This window comes from Castanea sativa, chromosome 7 (genome assembly GCF_040712315.1).
Source record: "Castanea sativa cultivar Marrone di Chiusa Pesio chromosome 7, ASM4071231v1".
Taxonomy (NCBI): Eukaryota; Viridiplantae; Streptophyta; class Magnoliopsida; order Fagales; family Fagaceae; genus Castanea; species Castanea sativa.
In genome coordinates, this window is record NC_134019.1 from 35,757,534 (window position 1) to 35,779,505 (window position 21,972).

The 21,972-nt window shown below is 40.6% G+C and overlaps 1 protein-coding gene across 1 annotated transcript; it reads right to left on the bottom strand.

Annotated features, from left to right (window-relative positions):
* Positions 1-15,568: 15,568 nt before the first annotated feature.
* Positions 15,569-18,682, bottom strand: LOC142644387 (uncharacterized). The gene is made up of 6 exons (XM_075819013.1): positions 17,882-18,682; positions 17,734-17,824; positions 17,076-17,505; positions 16,775-16,985; positions 16,410-16,640; positions 15,569-15,613 (listed from the first exon to the last, which is right to left on the bottom strand). Exons 1-6 carry the CDS (start codon positions 18,680-18,682, stop codon positions 15,569-15,571), a joined length of 1,809 nt encoding a protein of 602 aa, XP_075675128.1.
* Between the last annotated feature and the right edge of the window lie 3,290 nt (positions 18,683-21,972).

The following is a 21,972-nucleotide window of genomic DNA, read 5'->3' on the forward strand; positions in this document are numbered from 1 at the left end:
ATCAATCATTGTATAAATAGGATCATGGTGTACATTGAGTTAATTAAGTAAAGTACTTTCTCTAGAACTTTCTGTTCTTCTCTCTTCATCATTCACTCTCTCTCTCTCTCTCTCTCTCTCTCTCTCCCTTAAGTTCTTCATTCTATTCTTGTAAATCAGAATTACCTGCTTCAATTCAATTCTCAAGCTTTGCTTAGATTTTCTTCATGGTATTAGAGCAATTAACGATCCCTGCTAGCACGAACACAACAATGGCAGCTTCAACTTCAACAAATGCATCCTCAACGATGTCCTCATCATCATCAACCTCTCAGATGAATTTGGTGAATCAATCATTGCTGCTATTATCGAACATGTCAAACATGATGACAGTCAAACTTGACAATTCCAACTATATAGTTTGGAAGCACCAGGTTTCAATGGTGTTAGAAACTTACTCAATGATTGAACTTCTTGATGAAGATCAATTTGTACCAGAGAAGTTTCTTAAGGATCTCTCAGGTTCAATTACAACAATCTTTAACCCAGATTATCTCACCTGGAAGTCTAAGGAGAAGGCATTACTCACCTTCATCAGCTCTACTTTAACACCTTCAGTTCTTGCTTTGACTGTTGGTTGTTCTTCAGCCTTAGAAGTATGGAGAGTATTGGAAAACAGATTTTCTTCCATATCAAGATCTCATGTGATGAATCTTAAGGGAGAATTGCACAATGTTCGAAAAGGATCTGATTCTGTAGATGTCTATTTGCAGAAAATCAAGGTCATTAGGGACAAATTAATGGTTGTTGGTGTTTTACTTGATGATGAGGAACTCCTACATGTTGCAATTAAAGGTCTTCCCAGAGAATTTAGTGCCTTCAGGTCTGCAATTCGAACCAGGAGTACAAAGTTGAGTTTTGATGAATTAGCTACTATGCTAAATGCTGAAGAAGAATCATTGAATGAAGGTTTGGACATCAAAGATTCCACCTTTGCTATGGCAGTTAACACTGCACCTAGGCCAGGTAATAACAATGGCTATAATTCCTACAACCAACCCTCTAACAAAGGTAAAGGCAAAGGGAGTTCTCATAGAGGTAGAGGCAGAGGTCCTAATCAATTTTCCAATCAGTTTTCCCCTCATTAGTTTTCACCAAATCAAGCATCTAGCTCAAGGTTAGAGAGACCTATTTGCCAAATCGGCAGTAAAGTTGGCCACACAGCTATAGACTGCTACCATCGAATGGATTATGCCTATCAAGGAAAACATCCACCAACAAAATTGGCAGCAATGGCTACCTCATCCAACTCAATGATTGCACAAGATCAAACTTGGCTGGCAAACAGTGCAGCCACTGATCATGTTACTTCTAGCCTTAACCATCTTTCTTTTCCAAAACCATACAATGGACAAGAGCATCTCACTGTGGGGTATGGGCAAAACCTACCAATTTCACATATAGGTAATTCTCTTATTCCTTCACAACACTCTATCATTCATCTTAACAATGTCCTAAGAGTCCCTTCTATTGCTTCTAATCTTGCATCTGTCCATAAAATATGTCAAGATAACAATTGTTGGTGTTACTTTGATCAAAACATCTTGTCCACCAGGCTTTGGCCACGGGGAAAGTGCTCTACAAGGGCAAGAGTGAAGGTGGAGTGTATCCAATCTACCCTCATAAAGCATCTCAGTTGCTTCTTTCTCCTAAACTCTGCAATTCAGCTTTCAATTCAGCTTCCACACACAATCCTAGCTAGCTTCTATGGTACAGTAGGCTTGGGCATCCCAATAATCATGTTCTTAGTATTCTTTTTCCTAATAAGTCTTTGTCTGTTAATAAGTGTATGCCTCTTGTGAATACTTGTACACACTGCTTGCATGGCAAAATGCATATACTTCCTTTTCCTGTTTCCAAATTTGTTGCAACTTCACCTTTTGAGCTTGTTCACATAGATTTATGGGGTCCTGTACCTCAAAATTCTGTTAATGGCTTCAAATATGTTCTATTTGTTGATCATTTCACTCGTTCTACTTGGTTATTTTTGCTCAAAAATAAGTCTGAGGTTTACTCTAAGTTTCTCATTTTTAATGACATGGTTGAAAATCAATTCTCCACCACCATCAAGACTCTAAGGTCTGATGGTGGAGGTGAATATACCTCAAAAGAATTTACTTCTTTTCTTGCATCTCATGGTATTACTCACCAACTCTCATATCCATACACCCCTCAACAGAATGGGCTAGTAGAAAGGAAACACAAACATTTGATAGAAACTACTATTACTTTCCTTTCTCAAGCTGCTTTACCTTCTTAGTACTGGTCCTTTGCTGTTCAAACAGCTGCAAATCTTATTAACCTTCTTCCCACACCTACTCTTGGTCTTACCTCACCTTGGTACAAATTGTATGGACACCATCCTAATGTAACACACCTCAAAATCTTTGGCTGCTCATGCTATCCCCTACTTAGACTTTACACTCATCACAAATTAGAACACAGAACTAAAGAGTGTCTATTTCTTGATTATTCTACTGTTTCCAAAGGATTCTTGTGTCTAGACTTCACCACTACTCATTTGTACACCTCTCGGCATGTTCTATTCAATGAAACAAAGTTTCCCTTTATGTCCTCTACTGTCTCAAACTCTGCTCCTAATAATAATTCACTACCTTCACATGATCCTTGGTTCTCAAATCTCCTCTATCTTCACTCTACAAACCTTCCTTCTGTACTGGGTCCTTATAGGCCTCCTGCTCCTAATCCACCCCATACTGTGACTTCTTCTAGTCCTATACCCCATTCTGATACAGCTCATCCATCCAACCTTGATATCTCTCCCACACGTCCTCCATCTCCTACTCCCTTACAGAACATTCCCACATCTCATGTCACTACAGATACTGTTACCACAAATACACACCCTATGACTACAATGTCCAAGAATGGTATCACCAAACCTAAGCTGTGTTACAAAGCCATGGTTGACTACACATACACTAAACCACCATCCTATAAAATAGCCTCTCAATATCCTCAATGGCTTCAAGCCATGGATGAAGAATTTGCAGCCTTACAAAGACAACATACATGGTCCTTGGTTCCTGCTAAACCTGGTGTGAACTTGGTTGGATGTAAATGGGTCTATAAACTGAAGTTGAACAGTGATGGCACCATTGCTAGATACAAAGCTAGATTGGTTGCCAAAGGGTTCCATCAACAAGCTGACATTGATTATACTGAAACCTTCAGTCCAGTAGTGAAACCAGCCACTGTCAGATTGATTCTGTCTATTGCAGTGAGCTTCAGATGGCCTCTCAGACAATTGGACATTTCCAATGCTTTTCTTCATGGTATTCTTCAAGAGGAGGTGTATATGCAATAGCCACAGGGTTATGTTGATTCAAAATTTCCCTAGCATGTTTGCAAGCTACACAAGTCTCTCTATGGCCTAAAACAGGCCCCTAGAGCCTGGTTTGAGCGTTTCACTTCTCAGCTTCTTCATCTGGGCTTCATTGCCTCCTTGGCAGATTCATCCATTTTCATCTACCACCATTCTCACATAACTCTCTATCTCCTTGTTTATGTGGACGATATTATCATTACTGGAAATGATCCCTCTCAAATATCTCATCTAGTTGCAGCTCTGCGTCATTCTTTTGAATTGAAAGATCTTGGTGCTCTTTCTTATTTCCTTGGCATACAAATTGTGCCTTCTAAGTATGGTCTTACCTTATGTCAGTTCAAGTATGCCACTGACATTATCCACAGATTTCACATGGAAAATGCGAAGCCTACCACTGCTTACCGGATCCAACTGAATACAGAAGCATGGTTGGGGCACTACAATATCTGGCTTTCACTCGCCCTAATTTGGCCTTTAGTGTCAGTTAGTTGTGCTAGTTTATGCACAGTCCTACCACTGCTCACTTGGAGGCTGCCAAGCGTGTCCTCCGCTATGTCAGGGGTACTTTACACTTTGGCATCCATCTCTCTCCAGGTCCTCTCATTCTCTTAGCCTTCTCTGATGCAGACTGGGCTGGAGACCCTTCTGATAGGAAATCCACAACAGGGTTGTTGGTATTCTTTGGTTCCAATCCCATTTCATGGTCCTCAAAGAAACGGTCCACTATCTCCCGTTCTTCCACAGAGGCAGAATATCATGTCTTGGCCTCCACGGCTGCTGAGTTGTCCTGGCTTCGTATTTTGTTCAAGAAGCTTCATTTGTTCCTTCATCACATCCCTATTCTTTGGTGTGATAACCTCTCTGCGATTGCCTTGGCTTCTAATCCAGTTTTTCATTCCAAGACCAAACACATTGAGGTGGATTTCCATTTTGTCCGTGAAAAGGTTGTGAGGCGTGATTTGGGGGTTAAATTCATTTCCAGTAAGGATAATTATGCTGATATTCTTACTAAGCCTTTACCTGGACCTCCCTTTCTCTGTTTTCATGGAAAACTCTTGGCTAATTCCGCCTCGCATTTGAGGGGGGATGTTGAGACTAAGACTCAATCACAGTAATCACAAAAGCCATCACAGTCTACAGTCAAGCTAAAGTCACTTCCCAATACTTCACCCAAAGGCTAGTTAACGGCTCTCTCATTTAATGCTTAAAACAAAGATCGTCAAACGACACTGTATGGATTATTACTCCTGTGCCACGTTGGAGTCTTAGAGGTAGTCATATTTAGGCAGGAAACTCAGTTGTAATACTTACCAGATTTCTCCTGATTTGAGGGATTAGTTCCGTGAATTAGGGAGCTGTAATTATACAGTTATTAGATCAGTCATTGTATAACTAGGATCATGGTGTACATTGAGTTAATTAAGCAAAGTATTTTCTCCAGAACTTTCTATTCTTCTCTCTTCATCATTCACTCTCTCTCCCCCTCTCTCTCCCTTAAGTTCTTCATTTTGTTCTTGTAAATCAGAATTACCTGCTTCAATTCAATTCTCAAGCTTTGCTTAGATTTTCTTCACTGCTTCCCTCTCATCTTCTTCCTTATTCTTCCCATGTCATGCCAATTTTCCTCTGCAGCATAGACATTGGCCAACTGAACATACCGAGCCCCATCATCTCCTATGTTTCCTAGTAGTTTCTCTTCCACCTCTCTTGCAAATATTGTATTTCCGTTTATCCTACAAGCATTCAGAAATACCCCCCAGATTGCAGCATCTAGTTCTGTTGGAATCATTTTCATAAAAGCTACCACCTTTCCTAGTTGATTATCCCTCCCATACAGATCAATCATACACGCATGGTGGTCTATTCAGGCAATACATTAAAGTCTTTTCTCATGGAATGGAAAATTTCCTCACCCTGTTCTACTAATCCAGAGTGACAACAAGCTGACAGAAGTGTGAGAAAGGTGACTGCATCTGGTCTGACACATCTATCCACCATTTCCTTAAAATGATGGATAGCTTCATCTACATGCCCATGGTGAGCATAACCAGCTATCATTACATTGTAAAGGACCGAATCTCTGTCAATAACTCTTATCGAATATTTTTTCCCTTTAGGATTGCCAATGTGCTACAGCTGATTTGTTGAAATATCTCTCATTTTAAATTATGTTATCTTTTTCTTTTAGATTATAGATGAAGGGGATAAAAAAGGGAAGATGAATATTCCCATGAAACTTGAAGGGACGGAGCTCATGAAGATGGATAGGGCTTGAAGGGACGCGACTATGACGGTTAACTTTTGCTGAGTACCCGTCATGTATGTATTAATTGTAGGTTCCAGGTGGCACGTAATTTGATATGCTTCAGATGAACTTTTACGTTATCCCCACCCAAACGTGCGCACTTGGACTTCTTGCGGCACACGTTTGAGAAGACTCCTATATGGAAATAAACTTGAGAAGGAAGTTGTATCCTAAAAGAAAGGTAATTCCACTCAATATAAATACCTCAGAAACCCTAAGTATGAAGGTACGCACACTATTCTTAACTCTGGCACTCTAGGGTTAAAGAAACAAGATTCTAACTTGACCTTCGGAGGGTTTTTGGCCGGCACCACACCGGTGCTCTCTTTTGGGTCGTTTATTTTCTTTTTGCAGGTGTTGCTTTCGTTTGAGGAGCGCTTGCAACTCACTGGTGATATTTTCAGCATCATTAGTTGGCGCCGTCTGTGGGAAATAGCAAGAACAGAAGAAGAAAATCTTCTGATTATTTTAGCCTCGCTCTATTCCTGAGACAAAGAGTTGCATGGCACTCACCCGATCGATGGCAACGAACAACAATCAAGGCGACGAACCGCGCACCACCGCTCTTGAGAGGCAGGTCCAAACGCTCACGGCGGCGGTTGAGCGCCTCACTAAGCAGAACCATGATTTGGAAGAACAGTTGCAGCAAAGGACCGCACACACGAGTGCACCACAGGAAGACCAGGAGGGCGCTAGTCCGGAACGCAGGAACGCGGAAAGACCTGAGGGCAGTAACGCTCCAACTAAACCCGAGCGACAAGAAACCAATCAACCATTGGCATTAGACGCTGTACCGACTCCCATAGCCGCCGAACTGCAGGAGATGAGGGAACGCATGAATATGATGATGAGCGCCCTTAAAGGATGGGTATCCAGCAACTTGGACGACCTCGTCTATAGGACGGATTCACCATTCACAGCGTTGGTAAATTCATGTCCCCTTCCTCCAAAATTTTGCATGCCCCATATGGAAAACTACGACTGATCTAAAGACCCGCTGGATCACTTGGAGTCTTTCAGAACCTTAATGCATCTTCAGGGTGTACCAGATGAAATTATGTGCAAGGCTTTTCTCACCACCTTGAAGGGGCCTGCGAGGGATTGGTACAGCAGGTTGACTCCTAATTCCATCGGCACTTTTAAGGAACTAGGTGCACAGTTCGTATCACACTTCATTGGAAGTCATCGACACAAGAGGTCTATTGCATGTATACTGGGAATTAAACAACGAGAAGGTGAGACATTAAGGTCTTATATAGCCCGCTTCAACAAGGAATCCCTCTCGATAGACGAAGCAGATGACAAGACACTTGTGGCAGCATTCACAAACGGGTTACAAGAGGGTAAGTTTTTATTTTCCCTATGTAAGAATGACCCAAAGACTATGTCCGATGTCTATTACAGGGCGACGAAGTATATGAATGCGGAGGATGCCTTGCTGGCCAGAGACGACTATAAACCAAAGAAAAGGGAAAGACAGGAAGATATGAAACCAGATAACGGACGAAAAGTGGCTAGAACCAGAGATCGACGAGAAGACCGGAGACCCAAACCACCTTCAGGGAGGTTTACAAGTTTCACCCCCCTCACAGCCCCAATTGACCAAGTGCTTATGCAAATCAAAGATGAAGGAAGCTTGACATTCCCGGGCAAGTTGAAGGGAGATCCGAACAAGAGGCCAAGAGATAGATATTGCCGTTTTCACCGTGACCACGGCCACGATACGACGGACTGTTATGACTTGAAACAACAGATCGAAGCCCTTATAAGGCAGGGAAGGTTGCAAAGGTTCGTGAGGAAGGAAAGAACTGATCAGCCCCAGGAGCAGAATCCTAGACGGGAAAATGAGCGTCCCAAACCACCGGTAGCAGACATACGGATGATAATGGGGGGGAGCGCTTCAGCAGGATCGTCCAAAAAGGCCAGGAAGACCTATTTACGGACAGTACAAAGTGTCCAGTCGACGGGCCCTTCACTAGAAAGAATACGACGGAACGACTCCAGTATCGAGTTTTTTGAAGAAGAGGCCCGACGCCTTCACCACCCCCATGACGACGCGCTTGTGGTTAGTATACAGGTAGGAGACTTCAATATCCACCGAGTTCTAGTGGACAACGGGAGCTCAGCAGACATCCTTTACTATCCTGCGTTCCAGCAGATGGGGATTGCAAAGGAGCGCCTGATCCCGGCATGTACGCCCCTCGTGGGCTTTGGGGGAGCCCGGGTCCATCCTTTAGGGTCCGTCACATTGACAGTGACGGTAGGAGACTACCTGCAACAGATAACCAAAAATATCACCTTTCTAGTGGTTGATTGCTCCTCAGCATATAACGCCATACTCGGACGTCCTACTCTCAACGCATGGAAGGCCATCACTTCAACCTACCATCTGATGATCAAGTTCCCCACTGAACATGGAGTTGGAGAACTGCGCGGAAATTAGGTGACTGCACGGGAATGCTACGTGGCCATGATGGAGATGGATGATCATGTACAGACATTGAATATCGAAGAGCAGAGGACAGTGGCAGAACCCGTGGAAACATTGGAAGAAGTACAACTAGACGATTCGAGGCCCGACCGAACCACCAGGATAGGAACCTCGATTGACCAAACGGTTCGACGTGCCCTCCTATTGTTCCTCAAGGAAAACCAAGACGTGTTCGCGTGGAGCCATGACGACATGCCAGGAATAGATCCGATAGTCATAGTCCATAAATTGAACGTGTCACCTTCGTTCTCTCCAGTCCGACAAAAGAAACTCGTATTCGCCCCCGAAAGGGATCGAGCTGCAGCAGAGGAAGTGCAGAAGCTACGAGAGGCCAACTTCATACGAGAGGTGTACTACCCAGACTGGCTGGCAAATGTGGTAATGGTCAAAAAGTCAAATGGGAAGTGGAGAATGTGCGTTGACTTCACGGATCTAAATAAAGCGTGCCCTAAAGACAGTTACCCGCTTCCACGCATTGATGCCTTAGTGGACTCCACCGCAAGACATGAGTTGTTGAGCTTCATGGACGCCTTCTCGGGGTATAACCAGATTAAGTTAGAGGAGGCAGATCAAGAGAAAACATCATTTGTGACGAGCCAAGGGCTTTTTTGTTACAAGGTAATGCCATTCGGGCTCAAGAATGCAGGAGCCACATATCAACGGTTAATGAACAAAATGTTCGCGCACCAGATTGGCCGGAACGTCCAGGTCTACGTAGATGACATGTTGGTGAAGAGCGTAAAGGTGTCGGATCATCTAAGGGACCTCCACGAGACCTTCGACACTCTTCGAATGTACAAAATGAATTGAATCCGAGCAAATGTGTATTCGGAGTGATTGTTGGAAAGTTCCTAGGATTCATGGTGTCCCAGCGTGGTATTGAGGTCAACCCCGAGAAAGTGAAAGCCATTATGGAGCTATCCCCTCCAAGGATGGTGAAGGAAGTACAAAGCTTGACGGGAAAGATAGCAGCCCTAAACAGGTTCGTATCGAGAGCAACAGACAAGTGTCTACCTTTCTTCAGAACACTAAGAAAATCTTTCAAGTGGACGGACGAATGCCAAAGGGCATTTGAGGAGTTAAAAGCATATCTCTCTGCCCCACCATTGCTTAGTCCGTCCATGCCGGAGGAGGAATTGTTCATGTACCTTGCCGTCTCCTCAGTAGCGGTAAGTGCAGCTCTCATCAGAGAAGAAGGGAAGATACAAAAGCTTGTGTACTCCGTTAGCCGGGCACTAAGAGGCGCAGAGGAGAGATACCCACGAATGGAGAAACTTGCCTTCGCTCTTGTAACTGCAGCTCGAAAGCTGAAACCCTATTTTCAAGCACATACCATAATAGTCCTGACGGATCAGCCCTTGCGGAGGGCAATGAACAATCTTGAAATGGCCGGACGGATGGCTTTATGGGCTGTCGAGCTAAGTGAGTACGATATCCAATACCAGCCACGAACAGCTGTGAAGGGACAAATATTGGCAGACTTCATCGCGGAATTCACTACACCTAAAGAGCAGGGGGCAGAAGAGACACCCACATGGAGAATTCACATAGACGGATCCTCCAATAAACACGCGGGAGGAGTTGGAGTAGTACTCCATACCCCGGAAGGAGATAAAATTGAATGCATGATCCGTCTGGAGTTTCCTACTATGAATAATGAAGCGGAGTATGAGGCCCTGATGGCAGGATTGGAGCTTGCAATAGCGGCTGGGGCCAGGAAGGCAGTGGTCTACTCTGACTCCCAAATCGTAGCTAGCCAAGTCAATGGGAGCTATGATTGTAGGAGTGAGCGAATGAAAAGGTACCTCGGAGAAGTAAAGGGTCGAATAAATGACCTTCAATTCATGATAATTCAAATCCCGAGAGAAGAGAATCAAGAGGCTGATCGACTCGCGAAGGCTGCTTCGGCCGAACCTATGATCGTCCCAGAGCAGGTATTGTCCTTCATCCAACATTCATCACTGCTTGATAACGTGCGAGTGCAGGAATTAAGCGCTGAAGACGATTGGACGGTTCCAATTGTGGCATACCTCAAGGACGGCAAGCTGCCAGACAGGAAGGAAGACGCAAGGAAATTGAAGGTTAGGGCTGCCCGATTCGTACTGATAAAAGATGTTCTCTACAAAAGAGGATTCTCCCGACCATATCTGAGATGCCTTGGCCATGACGAAGCAGACTACGTGATGAGGGAAGTTCATGAAGGAATTTGTGGAAACCACTCCGGATCAAGGTCTCTGGTACACAAGCTACTCCGAGCGGGTTACTATTGGCCGACAATGCAGAAGGATGCCCACATGTATGTTAGAGCCTGCGATAAGTGTCAGCGGTTTGGCAATCTTATAAGACAACCAACGGAGGAACTCACACCCATGACGGCTCCGTGGTCGTTCGCACAATGGGGGTTAGACATCATGGGTCCATTTCCAATAGCGGCAAAACAACTGAAGTTCTTGGTGGTTGGTATCGACTACTTCACCAAGTGGGTGGAAGCCGAAGCTCTTGCTACTATCACGGAGAAAAACATTCGCAGCTTTGTATGGAGAAGTATTATCTGCCGATACGGAATCCCGAGAGTGCTCATTTCAGATAATGGGAAGCAATTCGACAACGATGCGTTCTGAGACTTTTGTTCTCAGTTGGGAATCAATAATCACAAAGTGGACGGATCATCCAAAGGATGAAAAATCTACAAGTCCACAAAGTGGACGAATCATCCAAAGGATGAAAGATCTACGAGTCCACAAAGTGGACGGATCATCCAAAGGATGAAAAATCTACAAGTCCACAAAGTGGACGGATCATCCAAAGGATGAAAGATCTACGAGTCCACAAAGTGGACGGATCATCCAAAGGATGAAAAATCTACAAATCCACATAGTGGATGGATCACCCAAAGGGTGAAAAATCTAGAAGCCCACAAAGTGGACGGATCATCCAAAGGATGAAAAATCTACAAGTCCACAAAGTGGACGGATCATCCCAAAGATGAAATTCTACTAATCCATAAAGTAGACGGTCAATATAAAAGACTAGAATCATTTCATTCACAAAGTTGACGGGTAGCAAAAATATATCTAAAAGTCCAAACAAAGGACGGACGTCTAAAACTTTTCACTGGAGACAGGTTACCAAAATTAGACAAACATGCGACGGATAAATGATCAAAGCAAACAAGCAATAAATGATTCCATAAGTTAAAATGTAGCAATTACAAGCAACGGTTCAACATGCTTGTTTACAACGGAAATAATTTTTACAAGTACTACGCATTCTTTTGCGAGTCATTCATTTGGCCATCGTTTGGCTGACTTGGAGGCTGAACTTGACCTTCATCAACTGGAGCCGTGACGGGCAACACTTCATCGGTACTCTCTAACCTGACGGATTGTGCAAGTGTTTGCCCTTGAGCATCAATTGAAATGTGGGAAACATCCAAATCAGGATACGACGACTTCACCTGACGGATGGCGTCGTCGAAACCGTCTGCGAAAGAACTTCCAAGCTCCGTCAGAAGGAGTTCAGAATCACGATATTCTTGAATGGCTATCTGTTTTACGTTGTCAAGTTTGGATATTGCCTCCGTCAACTGCTTCTCTTTGTCCTTTAGAATTTCTCGCATATGCCCGTTCTCCTTTTCCACCTCTCCTCTAACTTGCTCCGAGTACTTGAGCTTTCTGTCCACATTGATCTTGTAGGTCTTCAACTCGTGTAGCTCATCCTCCATCGTCTGGTTCTTCTTTCTAAGACGGTCCATGGTTGTCTCATGATTGAGACAATGGCCAAATAAGCCTTTCATCATCAACATGGCCTGGAAGTATAAAATGCAACATTGTGGTGATGACGGGTAAAAAAGAACTAAGTAAAAATAGTAGACGGATTCAAAGTTACCTGTCCGAGGGTGAAAAGGCCCGTCTCACCCATCGCCTCCGTTGTGTGGTTGCCAAGGTCCGCATAATCATCAGATGACCACATGGACGATATCTTTTCTAGGGCATAGCTGGAGTCCTCCCGAAAGAGAACGGGCGGTTTCTCCTCAGTAGGGACGGGACCCTTCATAAAGCCCTTGCCTTTACCATGCTTGACGGGTATTTTCTCGGCTCCCAGTGCCATGACGGTCTCTGGTGTGGCCTTTTGTTTCTTCGGAGGACGGTCAATTTTTTCTAGTTGATTCCGCTTTGACGGAATGATTGGGGTCGTCTCCTTTGCTTGGCCCCCCTCCTGTTTTTTCTTCGCAGCTTGTTGTTTGATGAAGGCCCTTCTCTTGGCAGCGTCCATCTCTGTAAGTCAAAGACGAATGAGAAAGCCGAAGGTAAACACTTCAGGAGAGGGTGGAGACGAACTTACGTTTTCGTATTTTGTTATCGTAGTGACGGGCGGAAGACGAAGGTTCAGGTCCGTCACAATACCAGTGTAGCGTATCAAGGGTGACGAGCTGTGCCCACGTTCTCTCTTGCAGCTTAGTCTTGTTGAAAATTTTTTCTAGAAAATTCCACTGTTCTAGGTTAACTTGTGGACGGTCTTGAGCTGTGAAAAAGACGGTTACACCTTAGAACATAAAAAGTTTTCAAAGATTAAGTTGACGGAAATAAAGAAATGACATACCCGACGGAGGCATTATGCCCCATGTAGTGTCGACGGGCAAATGTGTCCTATCCCCTGGACGACACATCCATTCGTCCCCCTCTAAAAAGAAATATCGGCTCTTCCAGTCTCTATTTGAGTCCGGTGTGTCACTGACGAGCCTCAACAATTTGCTTCTAGCAGCAAAACTATACATACCTTTTGACTTAACGATCTCTGTGGGACGATAGCAGTGGAAGAATTCCTCCACCGTCAACCTTCTTCCACCGTCAGACATTGCCCCGTATAGAACTTCTACCCCAATGAACACCCTCCAAGCGTTTGGGGAGATTTGAGTGATGGATAGGCCAAGATACTGAAGAAGACGACGGTGAAGAGAACTTAAGGGAAATCTAAGCCCCGCCTTTAAGGCTTGCTCATAGATCCCAACACCGTTGACTCCCTTGTAGTAACATTTTTCTGACGGTTGGGGAAGGCGTAGACGGATGTTTTCTGGTATTTGGTACTTGGTTCTAAGTGTTCTGAGGTGGGACTCAGTGATTGTGGACCTAAAGTCATTTACCGTCCAAAGTGGCAGCATAACGAACTCCCTCAGACCGTCCGGTCCAATCGTAGATTGAACGGGGGGATCCACACCGTCTAAATTACTACTCGATGACTCTGAGCTATCCGTCTCCAGACCTTCGTCTTGGGAAGAAAAGGTACTGGACGGACTCCTTTCTTCACTTGAAGCGTCAGGATCTCTTGGACCTGACTGTAATTTTTCATCGTAGTCCGCCCCGTCGCGGACAAACGATTGATTACTTGACGCACTAGACATGACCTACATTTATGACGGTATAGCCTAAGACACTAACGGGTCTAAAGTGCACGTATATATAACAAATACCGTGAAATAAATAAAAATGACGGAAGAAGGGTCTAGAGTACATACCGGATTGAATTGACTCCCGATGTAAGACGACGGATGAGATTGGCTGGACGACAGGATTGCGCAACAATACTGACGGTAGCGCTCTTCTCACAAACTTTTGATAAGAAAAGAGAATGAAGGGAGAAATGGCAAGTTTTTATAGAGTGATGGGCACGAAAAACGAAGCGTCGCCTCGTTTTGGGGGAACTACCAATCCGTAACAACCACGTGTCCTTCGTTAGATGTACATGCCACGTATCTTCCGTCATGACCGTCCCATCTCAATACTTTGCTTTGAATCATTCCATGGATCCGTTAGGTTAAAAAGACGGATCCAAGGACTGAAGGGGGCAACTGAAGGGGATAAAAAATGGAAGATGAATATTCCCATGAAACTTGAAGGGACGGAGCTCATGAAGACGGATAGGGCTTGAAGGGACGCGACTATGTCGGTTAACTTTTGCTGAGTACCCGTCATGTATGTATTAATTGTAGGTTCCAGGTGGCACGTAATTTGATATGCTTCAGATGAACTTTTACGTTATCCCCACGCAAACGTACGCACTTGGACTTCTTGCGGCACACGTTTGAGAAGACTCCTATATGGAAATAAACTTGAGAAGGAAGTTGTATCCTAAAAGAAAGGTAATTCCACTCAATATAAATACCTCAGAAACCCTAAGTATGAAGGTACGCACACTATTCTTAACTCTGGCACTCTAGGGTTAAAGAAACAAGATTCTAACTTGACCTTCGGAGGGTTTTTGGCTGGCACCACACCGGTGCTCTCTTTTGGGTCGTTTATTTTCTTTTTGCAGGTGTTGCTTTCGTTTGAGAAGCGCTTGCAACTCACTGGTGATATTTTCGGCATCATCAATAGAAAAGTTTTTTTTTTTTACCATAATAATAACTCAAACAAATCTACAAACCCAAGACCTACCTTTTTGAAATACTTAATACTTTTACTCATAACCCTATTTCGACTTTTTATTATGTATATATACATAAGAAGAAGTTTATAATCAAAAGTTAGATTTGATTTCATAAAAAGCAAAAGTATTCTTTAACATTTCTTTTTAGACCTGACAAATTGGTCAAGTTGAGTGTATTCGGGTTTGATCAATCAAGTACAAGCTTAAAAAAATGAGGGGGCCAACCTAAAACGGATTGCTAATTTTATGAGTATATGACACATTTATTTTTCACACAAATAAATTTGTAAATGAGAAATTAAATTTTTTTAATTTTAATATAATTTAGAGAACAAAGGAACATAACACTATAATAATATTGGATAATACATAACTCCTTTAGATAAATCATGGTACAAAATTTCAAGTGTACTTATAGGCCACAGGCTAAATTCCATATAACAAGTTGTGGCATATTAAATAGAAAATAACGTTTTAACAAAAAGAAAAAGAAAAAGAAAATAACGTTGAATCATGTATGAAAATTGAAAACAACTAAATATATAGAATTTTAAGAATAAAATAGTAAATGTTAGGTGAAAAAAAGGTATATAATAATAAGAATATATAATAAAGGCATACAAAGCTAATCAATATTCTTTTGTGTAAAACTCCTTTTCCTCTCCCTTATATGTGTGTTTGTTACTTTGTTTCTTAAAAAAAAAAAAAATCTTCTCAAAAAACAATATTAATCAATATTAATTATAAATATAACAAACTTGTTAATCAATATCAAACTTTCACCACCACCGAACACCCTTGGTGCAATGGTCACTCCACAAGTATAAGTGCTTGTGGGTGTGGGGAATAAGGGTCGGGGTTCAAGTCTCTAAGAGGGAGTTTCACACACATATACTGATATACACTTAGATTAGATTAGATTAGATTAGAGTAGAATTCTATCTTTTATATATATATATCAAACTTTCACCCAATTGTTGTAATTATCATCCTTCATGCTTTGCTGTTCAGTGTACACATAAGTTATGAATTTTGCTTACAATATGTTAAATATTTTGGGGTAATAATGGGCCACTTATATTGGGTTTCTCTATTCTCATAAGAAGAACATGTGATTGATGGCAAAGGCCAATGGCCAGTTAAATATAAACAATAGCAAAAACAAAAGTACAAATGAGATTTGCGCTGCCGGAATTTGAACCCGGATTCTTTCAATTTAGAATTGCCAATGTGCTACAGCGGAATTAGATGTTAATGGTGCCATTGCTTTTTCATCTTATTTAAAAAATGCTTCTCAGCAAGTTGCAACCTATTTGACTTGTAACCTCAACCTACAAGTAGTGTTGCAAACAAACCAAGGTACGGTAGCTTTAATATGAGAACTCGGCTTCACATCTATGAAGCACGGGTGCGGGTGCGGGTGCGGGACTCGGCAATTTTTGAAAAAGGTGGGTGCGGGTGCGGCGGGACTCGGCGATTAAAAATATATTTATTTATATTTTTAATATATTACTAAGCATACTTTTTCACATTATATAAACATATACCAAATTTAAGAACAACAGTAGATAATAACTAAAACATGATGTTCATAAATTAAATACAACCCACAAGATTGAAACTAAAACATTCCATGATGTTCAGAAATTAGAATACAACTCATAAGTTTGAAACTAAAACTAAATAAAAGACAATCAACAAGACAATCAAATCCCAACATCTTCATCATCAAGATCAATAGATTCACTTCGAACTTCACTTCGAACTTCACTTTCACTAGTAGTAGCACTAGTGCTAACATTCCCAATAACTATGGCCTCCAGCTCTGGCTCATCAAGAGTAAGGGTTGCACTCTCGAGAATTCCAGCTCCTCCATGTATGTCGCTCTTATTCCAAGAGTCTCCTCCAATGTCCCACATCTTTGTTGCTGTATGTATGTACTCCTCATTGCGCCTTGACAAGAGTCGAAGATTAGAATGCACATATACCAAATCATCAGCACGTGCAGGGCAGCAGGAGCCATTTTGTTTCTTTTTAAGGAATGAATGAATTTGTATGTGCTCCAATTCCTCTCAGCACATGAGGATGAACAAGGTTGTCCAAGAAGCTTAAGGGCAAGGGTTTGAAGAGTTGGAAATGCGGTGCCATGGTATTGCCACCAAACCAAAGGTTGTAAGATCCACCTATCTGTCAAGGCAGCTGGTGAAGGAAATCTCCCTCCTGAAAATGCTGCAAACTTAAACTTCACCACACTTAATTCATTCCCATCTTCAAAGTATCGATCTAAACACTTGCTCCTTTCCATAGAAATTTCATAATCTCGATGTGGAGCAACGCGTTTTGGATTTTCCGAAAGCCATTCAATGGAGTAATACCTAGAGTTAAAGATTAAAAAACAAATATAAATAAAAGGTGTGTTTTACTAGAAAGGGGAACTAAAGAAAATAAAAAATAAATGTACTTACTTAGGATTTAAGGAACGAGCTAAGCAATGTAGTGGTGTACAGTTTTTAGTCCATCGATCAATGAGTATATCATACACCATACTCCAAAATGAGCAATGCTGATCATCTTCCAAGCCTTCGTGCCGATATATTACTGCTTTCACCTTCTCTATCGTTGAATCCCACATCTCATACATAAGATGAAGACAAGGCTTATCTGTGTCGGCCATTCGTAGCATATCATAAATAGGTGTTGTGAATTCAAGGATATAATCAATATTATCCCACCAAAGATCACTTAGAATCAGATCTTTCACTTTTTGAGCTTTTCCAACATCATCCTCCCTATAAGAAACCCATTGGTCACTAATAGCCATGGCTTGAAGGCATCTTTTTATCAACTTCAACCTTTTTAGCATTACAACAACCGAAGCAAATCTAGTATCAGCAACTTGGAGCAGTTTTAATGGACAAAATTCATTAAACATTGCCAACCTCATTGAATGGTTCATGATAAAAACACGTATGAAGGATGCATCATCGCCAATACGTGTAATCCAACTACATTCCTCATATGTAACTTCATTCTTTTCAGTGTTTTTTGCTGCACAAATATTCTTCAAAGCTAGATTGAGAGTGTGGACAACGCAGGGTATCCAAAATATTTTAGGATACTCACTTTCAATAAGAGATCCAGCAGCCTTCATCACACTAGCATTATCAGTGATGACTTGGACAACTTTTTCATGTCCAATCTCTTTTATAGCATCCTTCAACACCCCAGCAATATAATGTTTGTCTTTGAATTAACCTGACCCATCAATTGCCTTTATAAACACTGGACCCCCATCTGATACAGCCATAATATTAATAAGAGGTCTCCTTTGTGGATCAGACCATCCATCAAAAACTATACTTACACCATTTTCAAGCCAAAAGTCCTTAATTGGTTTCAAAAGTCCTTCAACATGAGCTCTTTCTTTTTGCAAAAGTGTTGTTCTCAAAGCATTGTATCCAGGAGGAACATAACCCGGAATGCTACGAGTAGCAGCATATGCATAGGAATTATGATAATATGGGTTCCTTGCAAAGTTAAACGGAAGCCCAACGGTGTAAAACATCCTAGCAATTGTACTATCCAACTCATGTCTAGCATTATTCTGGTATGCTTTCTCCAAAGTATTATTCACAGCCACCTTCCTCCTCTTACCATCAATCGGATTTGTACTATCACTCCGTTCATGTCTCCGAAATTGGGAAATAGGTATAGGCCCACGGCCTGGGGGAGGTGGGGGTAAGGGAATTTGACTTCTCCGTTCTCTCTCTAACTTATTATTCTCAACTTTATCATACATTTGCTGCATTTCTAGCCTATGACTCGGTGTCACCTTAGGGCACGGTTTAATTCCTTTATTAGGAATTTTTAACAAATGAGCCTTAACCCTAGAATAAGATCCCATATAAACTACACCACAATAATTGCACTTAAAGTATGTGTTTCCCCCTGATTTAACAGATGCACCAGCTGGTTTTTCTACTTTAGTCACATACTGCCAAAGAGAAGATTCATCATTTGGCATTTCTTGATTAGACGAAGGTGAAGTTTCTGTGCTAGTAACTTCGTCCATTGCAAATTTAATAGATTGAATTTAACCTACAAATAATAACTATTAACTAAATAAATTTAGAATAAATCAAACCAAGTTCATAAATTCACAAGTTCACAGATTCACAAACTATTATTCTCAACTCAAACTATTATTTGATAACTATTAACTAAATAAAACTAAGAATTTGAGTTGAGAATACTTTGAGAAAATTCACAAGTTCACAGATTCACAAACTAAGATTCACAAATCACATTCACAAATCACAAATCAAACTAAATCAAACTAAGATTGAAAGTGAAAGCTTTATTAATATCAATACCTGAGTTGAGACTTGAGAATGCGTGAGAGAGAGTTGAGAATGCGTGAGAGAGATTGAAAGTGAAGGGCTGAAGCTTGAATAGGGGAGACGGAGAGAGTAAAGGCAGAGATGGAGGGCTGAAGCTTGAAGGCAAAGACCAAAGAGTGAAGGAAGAGATGTAGGGCAGAGCACACAGCTGAGAGGCAGAGCACACAGCTGAGAGCAGAGAGGCAGAGAGCTATGAAGTAATGAAGAGCACGGATGAGGTTTTTTTTTAAATTTGGTGAAGTGAGAATGTAGTGTTCTGTTTTGGTTGAAGTAAGGTTAGGTTAAGTTCATACGGTGCGTTTCGCACCTTTTTTTTTTTTTTGAATTTCGGCCTGAATCGGCCGTATCGGGCTGAACCGGAAATTTCGGCGGTTTCGCCCGATACGAACCGATTCGGCGCGATTCCGCCCGAGTCAGCGTGAATCGCGCCGAGTCCACCCCGCGTCGACGCGAGTCGGCGGGAAAAATCATCTGCCACGTGGCCGACGTGGCCGGACGCCGCACCGACGCGCGAGCAGCGGCGTCCCTCTCGCGTCGGCGAGTCCCGCCGCGTCGGACGCGGGTGCGGCACCTCTGGTGCCGTGTCCGTGCATCCCAGCTTCACATTAGTTTATCGAGATAGCAAGTAATTTAACACCTTTTATAAATAATAATAAATTTGACTTCTTCTTTTTTGTAATGAAAAATGAAAACGTGAGATGCTTACAAATGGTTCATTCTCTATTTGTCTTTTTTTTTTTTTTTTTAAGAAATAGTTCGACCCCTTTCCTCCTTAGACTCCCAAGCACTTTATACATGAGTAGATGCCAATTCAGCTACAAAGCCCTTGACATTTGAATGACTTAAAGAGGAAAATAAGATAAGTAAATCCAAAATTTATATTAGAAAAAAAATACAAGGCTTCAATAACATAAGAAAAATGTACTTTTTATCAAGAATCTACTAACATTACACTAAAAATGTGACATAATTGTCAATGAAGCTGCTTTTCTTTTTACACAAACATCTCCTCACGATGCATCACTGAAATGGACCAAAATGGATTGAATAGATTGAATCAAGAATCTACCAACATTATGTTGAGAATTGACATAATTGCCAATGAAGCAACTCCTCATTCTACTCAAACTTCTTTTCACAATGTCATATTTTAGATGGTTACTGTCTCTCTTGACAATATTAGACCTCGGTTATTGAACAATAAATTTGTCTAAAAAACTATTAATTTTAAATTTTGTTAGAGAAAGAAAAAAAGAGTAAAATTTTTGAAAGATTGAAAATTTTTATGTTTTTAATTGGCCACAAACATAGTAAAACACTAGTCGCAGACCCACACGATGCGTGAGAATATATGATTACATTGTAATTGTGGTATGATGTATAATTTGTTCTCTCTAAAAATCAAAAAATTTCTAAAATTATTTTTAATCTATCTATCTTTATATATATATATATGTGTGTGTGTGTGTGTGTGTGTGTGTGTGTGTGTGTGTGTGTATCATTTTAGTATTTTAGGTGTGTTTGAATGAAATTATTTCTTTTTGAGGTAGTCCATATTTTTCTAAATTATATTATGGTATGTTGTGTTTTCCTTTATTTATTTTTTTTTTCTTACAACTAAACTCTTTATATTATTCAAATTTCTCATTTCTTAAATGAGATATTGTAATAATCAAAATTCATTACAAAATTACACTTGGTATTACTTAAATAGTTGAGAAACACGTTCAAATACATAGCAAGATTGTATTTTGATATAAAATCTAATTTTCACTTTCAAAATAACTAAGTATTATGTCAAACAAAAATCAAACAAAAGCTATAAGATAAAGAGAAAAGGCTTGTGATGAAAAAATCAAAAACACACACAAAATCGTATATTAACCCAAAGTAGTGTTATAAAAAAATACAATAATTCATCAACCTAAAGTTAAGTCGCAAGAAAGAATAAATAATCGAGAAAGAGACTAATCACTTTTTTTGGGAGAAACTTGAATCAGATAAATTTATAGAAAAAAAGATAAGAAGAAGAATAGTCAAAATAAAAGATATAGTCACACCAAATTATCCAATTCATATCATGTAATTGTTTAACATTATATTCTTATATACTATCTTTATAATGCAATATGATAGCATTTAACAATCAAAGAAAAGAAAAGAAAAATAACAACTTAAAAACAAAAACCAAAAAGTTTGGAGCGTGAAATACAATTTAATCATATTTATTTTTTGTAGGGGTATGCATCAACCTAAAGTAGAGTTCTAAAGAACACACAAATTCATCAACCTAAAGTAAAGATATAAAGCATAAAAAAAAATCCACAAAAAAAGGGGAAAAAATTGAGAGAGGGAGAATAATAGTAGAGTTCTAAATAAAAATGAAATTCATCAACATAAAGTAAAGATACCCAAAAAAAAAAAAAACATGAGAAAGAGAGAGTAATAACCTTTTTATGTGATAAAATATGAATAAAGTGAGGGAGAATAACAAATTTATAGTAAGAGGATGGAGATAAGAATAGTCAAAACGAAAGGAATATGAAGGGATAAAGGAAGAGTGATATTAATGTTAATAGTAGTGGGGAGATGAAAAAGTAAAAAGGAAGGGGAAAAGTTGGAGAAAATGTAATAGTAAACTACAAAATTTATAAATAAATAAAAACAGTCAAAAAATAAGAGAGAAATGATTAAAAATAAGTAGGTGATATGACCACTTACGTGACTCAATTGAAGCGTAGTAACAATAAATATTATGCTTCAATTTTTAGATATGTTGTGGACATATCATTTCTCTTCAAATATATATAGATATTAATAAAATGTTGAACATTTATAGACATAATATATTCTATTCTAGGGGTCTTCTTCCATTTGGGGCCTTAGATCATTGCCTAAATGGCCTTATGGTTGAACCGCCCGCCCTTGAAGAATATTTAGGCTTGACGGTGGAGAAGATTGG